General features: G+C 46.5%; 1 protein-coding gene across 5 annotated transcripts in view; it reads right to left on the minus strand.

The window, feature by feature from the left end:
• Window positions 1-709: 709 nt before the first annotated feature.
• Window positions 710-13,987, minus strand: part of ACER2 (alkaline ceramidase 2) — a 31,345-nt gene continuing 18,067 nt past the window's right edge. For all 5 annotated transcript variants that reach the window (XM_072959346.1, XM_072959347.1, XM_072959349.1 and 2 more), the window contains 3 exons: window positions 11,246-11,383; window positions 5,170-5,307; window positions 710-1,905 (listed from right to left, as the gene is read on the minus strand). In XM_072959346.1, the coding sequence (XP_072815447.1) occupies window positions 1,719-1,905; window positions 5,170-5,307; window positions 11,246-11,383 (463 nt within the window). In that variant the 3' untranslated portion in view covers window positions 710-1,718. The remainder of the gene's footprint in view (window positions 1,906-5,169; window positions 5,308-11,245; window positions 11,384-13,987) is intronic.

A 13,987-nucleotide genomic window follows, 5' to 3' on the forward strand; every position in this document is an offset into this window, starting at 1 on the left:
ATTTAATTCAAATCTTTTTTTTAACTATAATAAAGCTACATATACACTCATTCAATATCAAATTTTTCTACCTTGGAGGCCACCCATTTAATTTGCATTTGCACTGCCTTATATATTACTCAGGAAATACTGTAAGTTTAACCTCAATATGAATTTAAGCTAATACAACCTATTTCACACATTAGGGCTCCATCAAGATTTCTTACTGCAACCAGGGTTGCTGCTAAAATAATCTGAAAACCACAGAAATAGAATAAAGACATTCATTTCTAAACTCTAAATTCAGTTGCTTATTGGACTTTGCACCTTAGATCCCGGGCAAATTCTAACCAGAGACTTTCTGGACATGTCAAAAAACTCCTACTGCCAAACTCTTTAGTACTTAGGACAATGAGATGATTCCTGTCCACAGACGGGAGGACACTTCTGTCCTGCCCTCTCCCATGGTGGAATGTTGCAGAGCAAGAGATGCCTGACTTAGAATGAGTATCCCTGAGGTCATGAAATCCCACCTCACACCTTGACAACAAATCTTCCATTTAGCCCAATGGAGAGGAAAGCAGTCGTAGCCAGTGTCACTTTAAGTGAGAGGAACTCAGAGGCCAGAGATCTGCCCTGCTGCACCCAAAGCAGCCAGTGGGTAGTTACGGCCAGCACTTAAGGAAAGCCAAGTGGTCAAATGCTCAGAGGAACCACAGGAAGCACCTCGTACTGTGAGAATAGGGAGTGTAATTCCCATTGTAAATATCAGAGAAAGAAGCAAGATTCTTGAGGATGACTTCCAGAACAGGACAGCAAACAGGAGGCTTCTGATGAGAAGGAGCTTCTAAAACTTCATGTTTGCTCCAAATTTTGAACCAGGACCCCCACCACAATTGTCACAGGCCTTTGGCAGTGTCTCAGAGGTCAAGCAGTAAAGGGGTGAGGGGAGGTCTACGTATGGAATGCTCACACTGTAGCTCTTCTGTGTGTTGGAGGTTACTGGGGCGTGGGGCAATGTCAGCATTGAAAGATTGTGCTCATCTTCAAGAATGGCTTACAATGGAGTGTCCTTTTTGGCATAGACGGTTTTTCTCATTAGCTTCCCCCTGATCTTAAGTCCAGGTTCCATCTCTCAGCAGAGGTAGCAGAAAAAGGATTCACACACGATGTAAAACCTGTGTTATTGAGCCGCGAGGGGGAAAACCAGCCTCCTTAGCCACAAGCCCTGTGTGTGTGCTCCATCTGTTTGCTTTCGATTTTTAGGAGTTTCCCCCAGTGAAAATCGCTGGCGTCTCCCATCAGGCAGTCAGAGGGTCTTGTGCAGCGCAGGCAGGCTCCGTCTGTCACAGGAGGAGTCCGCTCCCAGAGCACCTGGGAACTGTGGGGTCTGGAGCGAACTCTCACCGGGAAGCGAGGCACGTGCAGTGCTGGGTCCCCTGCGGGACTGCTGTGCCAGCACCACGAAGGACACAGCCCTACAGGCACGGCAGCCGGAGGCGGCGCCGAGAAGACACACCTAGTGCCCCTCATCCCCTTACTTTCCCGGGAAAGGGCAAGGCAGCCGCTCCTTCCACGCACCGGGAGACCTGGTGGTCCAGGCACACTTGTTAGGAACCAAGGGAACAGAATTCTAAAAGGACAGACCCGCACCCCTGACTCTGCGAACCCCCCTGGCAAGCAAGTGAAGTCTAGGTGCACGAGGGAAGGAAAGAGAGAAGCCAGCCACTGCCTCGCCGTCACGTGATCTTGACTGGTGACTTCTTGTTGGCGCACAGAAGGGACACGTAGGGGACGCCGATGAAGGCCCATTTCTCGCTGGGCCAGAAGCGGATGACGGGGCCTTGCTCGGGGATCTCGGAGGCGGCGTCAAAGTAGGCAAAACACACGCAGCCCAGGTAGGCGGCCAGGCAGATGAGGACGTGCCTGCGGGGGGAGACGCGGCGTGAGCCCCCGGGGCCCCTCAGCCTGCGCCTCCCCGCGGGCCGCGAGCACAGGCCGCCTCTTCCAAGAAGCAGCGGGGAGGGTGGCCCACAATCCCCCCACCCCCGACAGCAGGAGCATGATAAATCCTGAGCCAGCAAGGCTTCTTTTAGAATGTTCTAAAATACTCTGGCCTGGTAACAGGTAGGAGGGGTGGGGACGTGCAAATACCTTTGGGGCTCGACCTGGAAGACTGAGGCCCAAGGATTTAAAACAGACAGTAAGGATGGACACGACTGAGGAGCACGTGGGATTCGTCCCCACCTACTCACTCAATAACTGGCTGCAGAGAGCCCATGCCCTTCATCACGGGTAATTTTATACTGATTCAACTGATTTTGCAATTTAGTAAGAAACATTTTTTAAAATCCTTACTGTGTCTCTAAAAACATTTTGTATCAATCTTTATCATGCAAGGGAGCATTTAAAGGCATGTAACCCTTCTCTAAATCTTTTATTGAAACTTAATTCCAGATAAATTAAAGATTTAAAATACATCCTAAAAATATTTAAAGAAAAAGTTTTATAAACTTTAATGGGGGAGGTCTTAAAATGACACAGAGTTCAGAAACCCTAAAGGGAAAGGATGTGATAGCCACACGTAATGCATGTAAAGAGGTGTTAAAAACACATATAATAAAGATGGTTGGAAGTGTGCTACCAGTTTACTTAGCTGAGATGTGTCATTTAAGGGGTCTCAGCCATACTGTAATGCATGTAGACGGGAGGAAAAAAACCTGGAGCAAAGATTGACAGATGGGAGGACATGAAAGTTTACAACCGGTATGGCACAAAATATCATGAACACACTGAAAGATGAATGGGAAACTGGGGTGAAATATTTGCACCATATGACAGAGCTAAAATCTCTATATTACAAACAACCCTAAAAAGGAAATCACTTCATAGGATGCTGGGGATTTGCTTTGCAATAATGAGGGTAAGGGGTGGGTAGTGGTTGAGGCTGGCATGAACGAGATTGGCCTCAAGCAGATGATACTGAAGCTAGGTGTTGCCTACCTGGGGGCTCTGTACTTTGGAAAATGCTTGTACATAATAATGACTGTCTACTATGTGTCAGGCACTAGGTGCTGGATATAAATTTTTAAAAAAACACTCCACAGGGGTGACAAACTTAAAAGGCACAATTTAAAAGAGGAAAGATATAGTAAATTTATATTTGAGAATATGCCCAATAATACTAATTTTTTAAAAGACAAAAAAATAGAATTTTTTTCAACTAGTAACAAAGGTCTTTAAAATTAATAATATCCAGTATATGTGAAAGTGCCTTTTAGCTACACTATCTTATGACTGTAGTGAAAAGTATTAATTAGTGTATCATCTTTGGATTTGGCAAACTTTTATAACCTAAAGGGTTATAAAATTTTTATAACCTAAGGAAACAGTCAGGCATGTGAACAAATAGAGATGTTCACTATTAATTGTTTGTAAAAAGTGAAAAGTAACTTATATATCCATTAACAGAGAGGTTGGTTAAATGAATTACAAAGCATCCATATTGTAAAATGACACAGGTTGATGAAGATAACATGTACGCGTTGCTGAGGAAAGTTGTCCGTGATCTAGTATTTGGTTTAAACAACACAAGAAGGACTAGTTTGCATCATGTACAGGATGATGCTATTTTTGTTTTTAAAAAGTAAAATTCGAGAAATATATATAAAACACATGTAAGGATATACTTCAGGCTGTTAACAATTGTTCTCTCTTTGGACAGAATTACGAAAGCCTCTCTTTCTACACTTCCCTGTTTAAATGTGTTATAATAAAGAAATAGATGTCACTTTATAACTGGGACCAAAAAATATGTGCACCAGATTTAAAAAAATCTATGTTTGAGCCAGTTACAAGCCTACTTCTGAATTGTACTTACATCATTAGTGTGATCAGGGAACTTGGACCAATTTGAAAACGTACTCTAGCTTGAAGGAGGTTCTATTTACATAGGTGGATACATTTATCAAAACTTACCAAAGTACACACTTGAAATATGTGCATTTTCTTACCTGTAAATTATAACTAAAATGTATTAAGTGTATAAATACTCTAATGGGCGTCGAGGTTGAACCTAAGAAATATTAGGCAACAGGTGGATTCTGAGGTGGAATCCCCAGTGTGCTGTTTCATTTCGTCTTGTCCTTTGCAAACAGATCTGGAAGTCCCCAAGCCTTAAACTGAGAGCAGCCTGGATCTCATGGTAGATAATATACAAGGTCAAACATCCAGGGGAATTCCAGGGAACTCTTCCAAATGGCAAAGTTTTAGGCATCTCCTGGTACATGTTAAGCTTCTTCTGAATCTAGATCTAACCAAGTTTTTCCAACTCTTTACCACTAAAATTCCTCCCTGGGTGCTCTCAATTTACAAGGAACATTCTAAAGCAGATTTGCTCTTGTTCCTTCATACCTTTTGCAATCAGAAGTCCTGGAGGACAGAGAGGGAGAGGTGACGCTGGGTTTGGAGCAGAAGTGGTTCCCAGGAAGAAAGCCACTCAGTTTCCTCCTCGGCTCTCTGAATATAGGATTCTGCGTGCAGTTTTGTAACCTTCACTTTAACCTAACAGTGTATCCTGAGCCTTCTAAACTATACATGCTCTAATTCTCTAAACCAGCTCCAAGGCTGGTTTTATGTAACTGGGTGGGGGTGGGGTGACGCTGAACAACTCACCTTACTTCCCAGGGTTTCTGTCTCCACCCATCAGATGAGTGGGTGAGACTGTCCCTAGGTGACCTGTGAGGCCCATGCCTTCCCCTGGTACTCAGGCCCAAAAGGTGTGCTTGCTTCCTCTCGGGGACCATCCTGTCCCCAGTCATATCTGTCCCCAGCCTCCCCCATCTTCCCCTACCCTGGAGATCTAGCTAGAGCTCAGGTTACGGAGTTGGTTTTCCAGCTCCTTTCTGCTTTAATGATGGAGCCGGAGGTGAGAGACCACCAACGTGAAGCGCAGCCAACCAGGTCGTTTTGCTCTGATGAAGCCGGCTCCCCGGGGCTGCTCCTGCTTTTGACAAAACTTTCTGCTGCTTCTGAAACGTCTGACAGTCTATGTGAAGAAAGCAGGCACCCAGGCTCTGCTCCATCCCCTGTGCACACCTGTGCACCCTGCAGGGAGGTCAGAGCCCACAGCCAGTGTAGACCCCGCCTCATCACCACCCCTCCCACCCCCAACCCTAGGGCCGGGCTCACCACACGCAGTGCAGGTAGGGAAAGTGGACGGACGACAGCAGCTCACAGAAGGCCCGGTCACTGATCCAGCAGAAGAGGGCGAGGGTCCACCAGAGGCCGGAGAAGAGGCCCAGCTTAAATACACGCACGTTGTCGCACCTGCCCGGGGACGCAGAGAAGAGCTGGCGTCAGTCCTGCTCTCCTCCGGCCTCGCTGGCCACTTCTCCTCCGGTTCCTCACACCTCCCGGGCCCTTGGCACTGGGCTTCCCACCTGCCATCCCGTCACCCCCTGTGCTGATGGATGTAGACAGCACATGGACCCCAGTGGTTCACAAAGCCGCACTCCTCACCCAGGCCTCTCCCTGACTCCAGACTCACACACCACATGTCACATCTTGACATGTCCGCCTGATGTCCCACACTGATCTAAATATAACATGTCTACCTCGAACTCCAGATCCTTCCTTCTGCCCAAATCCTGTTTGCTCCCAACCCTCTCAGGGAAAGGTCAGTCCGTGCTTTCAGATGCTCAGGCCAAGAATCTTCCAGTCGTTCTGTTTCTCACACATCCCACATCCAACCCATCAGCTCTACCTTCCAAATATATCCCAGATCCAACCTCTTCCAATCACCTCCACTTGCATCTAAGCCACCAGCATCTCTTCCTGAGTTATGGCAGTCACCTCCGGCTGCCCTTGCTCCTACTCACCTCTCAACACTCTGCCCCAGAGCCTCCCGCATCTCCCCTTTTCCCAGGGAAAAGCCATAGTGCTCACGGAGCCACGAGGCCCCAGTGTGCTGGCGTCTCCTGTGCCCTCCACCCCCCTCCTTTATACTCTGCCCCTCGCTGCCTCTGCTCATCACCCCCCAGGGACCTTTGCTATCCCTCAAATATCCGAGCATGTTCCTCCAGGCCTTAGCATTTGCTGTTCCTACCACCTGGAATGCTGTTCCCGGATAAGACACAGCTCACCATGTCCAGGTCTTTGCCCAGCGTCGCTTGTAAGCCCTGTGATGATCCCTGCCTTTAACAGCTGCACCAGCCCTCTCCAGCCACTAGGCGGCCCTCGCTATCACCTTCCTTCCTCTGCTTTTCTCTGTAGCCATTATAGCCCCTCTGACATCCTGTTTTACTTTTCTGTTTATGGCCTGTCTCCCCCACCAGCACGTAAGCTGCTCGCTGCTGCACCTCCAGCCCCTGGAACAGCGCCAGGCACACAGAAGGCTCTCACTATTGCCTGAATGAAGGGATGCGCTCTGACATACCCTGGGACAAAATGTGCTTCGGAAACAATTCCCAACAGCTCAAAGGAAATTTCAACTGCCGTTTTCTTTCCTTGTTACCAAACTGCTCTCTAAGTGGGTGACTTCTGTTTCTCCGGGGAGAAATGCCCAGAGGCAGTTGGTGGCTGAAGGTCCTTCTAAACCTTCCCTGAGGGTCTCTTTCCCTAACAGATCACTCCCTGATCAGCTGAGCTCCCTCACTCTCAGGCCTCAGCGTCCAGCGTAACATCTGCACCCAAGGTTTATTGTTGAACAAATAAACGGTGCCAGAAGCCTGACTTGCTGGCGCCTTTCCAGCTTCCTGACAGAAACATCAGCAAAAGCATCAGTGAAAACGAGACAGACAGCAGGTCAGAAGGACTTCAGAAGGCACACCAGCAAACCCTGTCGGCAGGAGGGCTGAACGCAGCCCTGGGCAGCTTCCTTGAAAGAATTCATAGAGGCCTGTGGTACACTCTCCTGTTTAGTGACTAAAACAAAGAGATGAACAATGTCCATTTTTCTCCTCAGCACACCCGCCTCCGCAGGGCTCGTCCTCGGACCCACGTCCCCTCCCTCCGCCCATCTTTCCATCTCTGCAGGTCTTGGCTTCAAGAGCATTTTCTCGAATAGACATTCTCTGACAGCCCCCAGCACCATCTCACTCCCCATCATGTTCTCTCCTGATGCCCTGTCATTTTCCCTAACGCTCATCACAAGCTAAAACTGTTTGCTTGTGTAACTGTTTAGCATCCAGTATCCAACTAGACTGTAAGACCAATGAGAGTGGGAACTGTACCTGTTTTTTTCTTATCAATGTATATGCAGTGCCCAGCAACAGTGCCCGGCCCAGAACAGACACTAAAAAAGAGGCTTGCTAAATGAATAGATAATAAGGAAGTGAAGGACGATTTTAATTGGTTTCTAGTGTTCTGGACAGGACACTTTTTAGATTAAAAGAAAAACACAGTAACCATAGTGACTGGGTACCACATTTTCAGAATCCACCCTGGGCACCGTAAAAGACACAACAGCAGCCTCTTGCCTTGCCACTTTAAAAGGGAAAATGAACGCCGACAAAAGAAATACTAACAAATGCGTAGATAATGAGTCTGGCACAAGAACCACATAGACTTAGTTTAACTAAACCTAGGAAGTCTGACTCAAGGACCACACGGACACAGAGCTGTAGGGGCAGGACAGGCGGACAGGCCGGGAGGCGCGGAAGGCGCGGGGCGGCCGCCTACGAAGCCGTGTGGAGCCTGGGACTCAAGGCACCTGGTACTGTCCCTTCCTCTGCTTCTAGAAGGCCGGGTCCGGCTATATGCTGCTGCCCCGGCTGACATGAACTTCGGGCTTGTCCAAACCCGCGCTCCCACCGGGTTTTATCCCCACTTTTCAGGGCTTACGTCACCGTGTCAGTGTGAGGTTAAGTGGAAAAAGCAGGATGAAGGTCCTGTACGTACAGCAGGGCCCTATTTTTGGATAGAAAAACTGAGAAAGGGGCTGCCATTCCTTTTTTTTCTTGACACTCTGTAGTTCTCAGAGTTTTCCTTAATGATAAATTGACCCCTATAATCAGAGCAGAAGTCTATTTCAAAATATTTTCAGCATGGTTGAGTCACTTGGTGATGTGACAACACAAATTTCAGAAAACATCAGGTCATGACCCCAAGTCGTCATCAAATCTGTTTCCTCTTGGTCTGAGAGAAGGTTTAGTAAGGACGGTGAAAATACAGAAAGACTAGAAACAAGCCCTAGGAATGAGGCTTACGGGAAACAGAAAGCGAAAAACCAGTCCCGCCCCTGTTTCTTCTGAGCAGAGGGAGTTGGGATGAGAGACCTTTAGCTGAGATGTTGCAGATCACTGCTGATGACAAGCAGGGAAGGTTCTGGAAGGACATGCCAAGAGTGGCAGGGCATCCTCCTGTCTGGGAATGTTACCAAAGCAGGCCAACAGCCATCTCCTCCTTCCTTGTCATGACTCGGGTCGGAACCGGGACACAGCAGTGAGTGCAGGCCTCGTCCCTGCCCACATGGAGTCATGTCACGCAAAGGAGACACTGAACAAAACAACAGTGCAAATCATCTTTTAACTACAGTCAGGATGGGGCTGTAAAGGAGAAGTCTGAGGTGCTGTGAGAACATAGAAATGGTTGAGCTAAAACCTGAAGGATAAGGAGAAGTGCACCAAGCAGGCAAGTCAGAAAGAAGGGACAATGTGAACACAGACCTGGGGCTGGAAGGAGCCAGGCCCCTGGGGGACGTGGGTGGTCAGAATGGCTGGAGGATGGAACGGAAGGGGAGTTTCCAGTGGGAGAGATCCACGGGCGGGGGCCACATGGAGGATTCTGAACTTTATCTTAATTGCAATGTCCACCAGTAAAAAAAAAAAAATGACTGTGATCAGATGAGAGGCTCAGGGAAGGAAGAGGAAGCCAAACTTTTGGCTGGAGCCAATGGGTAAATGGTGCAGCTGGAAATCTTGAGAGTGAGAACTAGAATCTGGGTTTGGAAAAGTTGGATTTGAGGTGCCTGTGGCACGTGGACTTGGAGAGGTCAGGTAGGCAGCTAGATACACAGTGGTGGAGATGGAAGGAAGGACTGGGCTGGAGGCAGGAGCCGGGAGCTATTCACATCTGTACAGGAACTGAAGCCAGGGGTAGATGAGAGCTTTCAGGGGGAAGGACAGAGGGAGAAAAGCAGAGAGGTGACAGTGCACCTCATGGGATCCATACACGCGAAGAAGGAGCTGACGTGACAGGTTGAAGAGGAGACAGACATGGCAGAAACTCAGGAGGGTGTGGTGTCATAGGAATCATGGGAAAGAATGTTCCAAGGATGGAGGGTGGGGTGAATTGTGCAAACAGCTGAAAGAACAACATGTAAGATTCAGGAGGATCAAAAAATGATCATCAGATGTACGACCAAGAGGGGTTTGGGTATCTAAGTTGGGGAAGCAACCAGACAGGAGTGGCATGTAGAGGAAAGGAGAGGTGAGGGATGGAGACAACTTTTAAAGAATTGTGGCGGTGACATACGAGAGAGGAGGGGTAGTGGCTGGAAACAATGTGACTGAGCCCAGGCTGGGTGTTAGAGAAGATGAGAGAGACAAATGTTTTTCCAGGCTAATAGGAGGATCGTCTGGAGAGGGAGGGTGACATGGTAGACAACTCACAAGAGTAAAGCAGGCATAGGAGAATGGAGGGAATCCTCACTAGGTAGAAAGACTGACCCTAGATGGAAGGAGGGATGTTCCCATGATGTTGCAGTTGGCTAATGTCATGATAAGGACAAATTCACTGTTGTGATGACCAGCTTTCCAGGAGCAAAGATTCTAAGTATGGAACAGAAATTGCTTCCTTTATAATTACTTAGAAAGATAGTGTATTAAGGGAAGATATTTTTCCCTGCTTAGAGATCACAGCTGTGAAGCAGAATTTCACCTATAAAGTCATCTGCCCTAACCACGGGTCCTTCCCCATTTGTTCTTATGCAGATAATAGGAATTTAAAAGTTTCCCTTTCCTTAAGTTATTTAACACAATTATAGGCTAAAACAGATTATTAGACTCAGGAGTTAAAATGAAACTAGATTAGGGGGAGGGTATAGCTCAGTGGCAGAGTGCCTGCTTGGCAGGCACCAGGTCCTGGGTTCAACCCCAGTACCTCCATTAAAAAGTATATAAATCTAATTACCTCCCCCACAAAAAAATAAAATAAAATGAAACTAGATTGCAGTGAATTCTCAAGAAGCATGACTACGTTCAGAACATCCCATTCACATCAGGCCTAATATCAGCTGTCGCCACTGGACTGAGGTTACAAATCCATTTCAGATGTCTTTATGAGCAATTTAATTCTTTTCCAAAGAGCTTCAAGTTCTGTCAGTGTTCTGAAATGGGTCTCTTCCTTCACCAGTTCTTGAAGACTATTCAGAGAACCCAGTAAGACAAGACATGACAGAGTCCTTCCATGACAGCCAACAACTTTAAATACCTCTTCAGCCACCTTTGACCCTGCCTGGTATTGCTGACAATCAGAACAAACCCCAGGGGCAAAAAGCAACGGAAGCAAATAAATACATGTCTCCAATCAAAACGAAGACTGAGAGAAAGCTGACAACATATAACACAGAGAAATTCTCACGAAGGGGGATAAATAATAAGACTTCATTTAAGACCACCTATGTCCATGACAATGAGTCATCAATTCAAATGCATTTCTGAAAGGGCGTGCAAAGAAAAAGAAGCATTTTCAAAGAGGATTATTACAGTAAGTGCAGTGTTAGATGTGTTTTAGTTGGGGCTAGAAGAAGTTGGTCATATACTCACAAGAGCTAAACTAAAATATTTCTAGATATCATCCTGAACTCTGAGCATACAACTTCACAAGGGAAAGTGCTTATGCAAATAGCAAAGGCTTTACCTGATAGATCGTAAAGGAGAAACTGAGCCTCAGAAAGTAGCAATGTTGCTTTGTATGTAGACGTTAATTTCTTTCCTCCTTATTCTTGTCATATGAACATGTCTCTTCTCCTTTCTACAAAATTAAGTCTAGGCAGCTGGGTCGAGGCACTCACCAGGTCCTGGAGTTGTCCTTGCTAAGCTACTTTTGGATCACTGGGACGCACTGCATCCACTAAACAGCTGCGCCCCGCTTTCCGAAAATGAGATCATTAGCACTTGGAACAAAACCATCCAACTTGATTCCAATCCAATAGTCAGGAACTAATTCTTTGAAGGGTAACTCCTCTTCCACACTCAAAGGCAATCAAAGAAGCGGGAGCTGATGTGCTGCTATCCCAGGGCCAGGCAGGAAGAGCTGCACCCACCTCCTTAGCTCTGCAATGAGCAGCGCAGTGCAAGGGACGCCCAGGGTCATCAGAGAGATGTTGTTGATGGCGGGCTTGACAAATGCCAGGCACGTTGTAACGGCAGACAGGACGCAGACCACCGCCTTGAACCTGCCCCTACGTGGGTCAAAGCAAACCAAAACCATTAGCAAAGGAGACCTTGTTTGTTTGTTGAACGCTGGCAAAGTACAGGCACGGTGGAGAGAAATTCTGCACCAAGTACCAGGAGTCTAAACACCATTCTCACTGGCTCAGTGATTCTAGGAATGTATCCTTCGGATTTGATTGTCAGAAAATTTCAAAATATTTAGCCATGAAAATCGCAAAATTAGAATCAACCTAAGGGGGAGATAAGGATACTTGTTTTCTTAGTGGAACCTTCCTTTATTTTTTTTTTTTCAGATCTTTTACAGCATGACAAAGAGTCAGACAGTAAATATTTTAGGTTTTGCAGGTCCTAGGGTCTCTGTCACAACTATCAACTCTGCCACTATAGACAGTAAATAAGCGAAAGGGCATGGCTGTGCCCCAATAAAACTTGATTTGCAAAAACAGGCAAGGGACCCACGTGGCCGAAGAATGCAGTCAGCTAACTCCTGTTCTACACGGTGAACAGGTATGACTTTCATCAGAAAAACAAAGACCATCTACAAACCATGAAACTTCCCAGTCTGAAAGAAAATAATGTCCTCTGTGTCTAACACACAAAAGTGGAAGTCTTAAATTCTAGTGTCTGTATACTGACAACCCAGTCTACTATGCATTGGAATTTTGTGTTAACTTTTGATGTGACGAATCTTAGAAAAATAGTTGATACCATCCTGACACCCTTTGGTGAAGGTGCTTTCGGTAGAAAGAGCCAGATGTGGCGACGTGATCCTGGACACGCTCCTCCTTCCCTCCCTGGGACTCCATTTCCTTATCTATAAAATGAAAAGTCTGGACTAGATGACCTCTAAGGCCATATCCATGGCTGAAATTTAGGAGCACATGATTTTCCTGAAGTTTCTGTTACTCCTCATTAGCACAATTTACTTTGGCCAAGAGCCCTGGATCGGGTGACAGTTAGGAAGCTCATTTGAATGAAATTCCATTATAAAGAAATCAAAGTGCACTGAAACCTTCAAAACACAAATGTATCTCTTAAAGAGGAAAACTATTTATCATCAAGGCACAGGAAATCATTGATCAAGCTGCCAACTTTCTGCCTGGAAAGAACAGGAATTGTAGCCCTGAACTTTGACCAGAAGGGAAAAATGTATGGGAAAGGAGCCAGGCAGCAAATCCTCAGGAGAATCGTGTTTTTCCTCCTGCCTTGGCGGGCATCCTTCAGCTACCAGATAAGTCTGCGGCTCAGCCTGGGGATGATGACAGCCTCACACAGCCCCAACTCCTGTCATGTGCATGGCCCTTGGGGACCCACAGTAACTCCAGCACTGGGTTTGAGGTTCTATGACACATGTCACGGCTTGTTGGCCTTACTAGATTGCATAAACACACAATCAGATATGCTCAAATTGCATCACGGCCCTGTAACCAAGAGTTTAAAATTCGGACACAGGATAGTGAGAACAACAGTGACTGAAGCCCAGGGATTCCAGCGAGACCCACGTATGTTCACGTTCCGCCTCCATCACTTAGTTAGCTGTGGGATCTCTGGCAAGCCACTAACTCCCCGAGCTTCAGATTTTCCACATGGGAATCAAGACACCTGCCTCGTGGTATTCTCACAAGCGTGAGAGCGCTCAGCATAGTGCCTGGTACGTGGCATGTGCTAGTAAAATCCACTATTACTGCTATCATGACCATCACTTGAGATTAAACATCATTTTAAATAATAACGTTGCTGATTATATCACAGCTGCAGTCACCACGGACTCTGTATAGTCCTGCCAAAGAGTTCAAAGGCAGCAAGCCTGACCAAACATGCTTTCTTTGAGGGGAACGTGGGCAGACACCTCCCCTCCGCTCCCCGGAGGGTGTGGAGGTAAGTGCTTCTGGAAGGTGGCTTAACCAACGAGGGCTCAAACATAGCCTATTTAGAACAAGCCCCTGATATTCACAGGACTCCAGTATTTGGTCCTGGAAGGTCCACCCCTGTCATTTTATAAGTAAGGAACTGATACGGCCCAGAGAGGCTAAGGTGGTGGCCCCAAGCCAACCAGCCAGAGTGAGAGCAGATCGGGCCGACCCCAGCCTGCAACCTTGCTACTCGGGATTCAAAAACTGACCTGGACCGCCAAGTGAGGGCAGTCCCTAGATTTTGTGGAGGCAAAATCATAAAAGTCACAGCAGAATAAATTCTTTAGAAAATGGATACAATTAGTCTATAAGAATCCCTGTTTTTTTCTCAAAACAAAAATGTCAAACTATCAATTCTCATGAACAGCTGAGTGTATATCCTGACAATTCTTAGGACATTATAGGCAAAGTGAAATAAAGCCACTTTTTAAAAACCCACCAATTATTCCTATTTATAAAGTGAATCTTATTAATTTCCCTGCTGTTCTAGGCAGATTTACCTGCAAAATACTTATCCGAATTAGCTATTCATAGTAACTACTAGCACTTAAGTCTTCACTCAGTAAGACACTATACTACACACTTCAGGATTTTCCCATATATTTCTAACCCCCTGAGGTAGACACTTTTACTATCGCCATTTTACAGATGAGTAAAACGATGTATCAGAGCTTTAAAAAAAAGAAAGTGGGCTGTTAT

The sequence above is a fragment of the Vicugna pacos genome, chromosome 4, assembly GCF_048564905.1.
Source record: "Vicugna pacos chromosome 4, VicPac4, whole genome shotgun sequence".
NCBI classification, from domain to species: Eukaryota; Metazoa; Chordata; class Mammalia; order Artiodactyla; family Camelidae; genus Vicugna; species Vicugna pacos.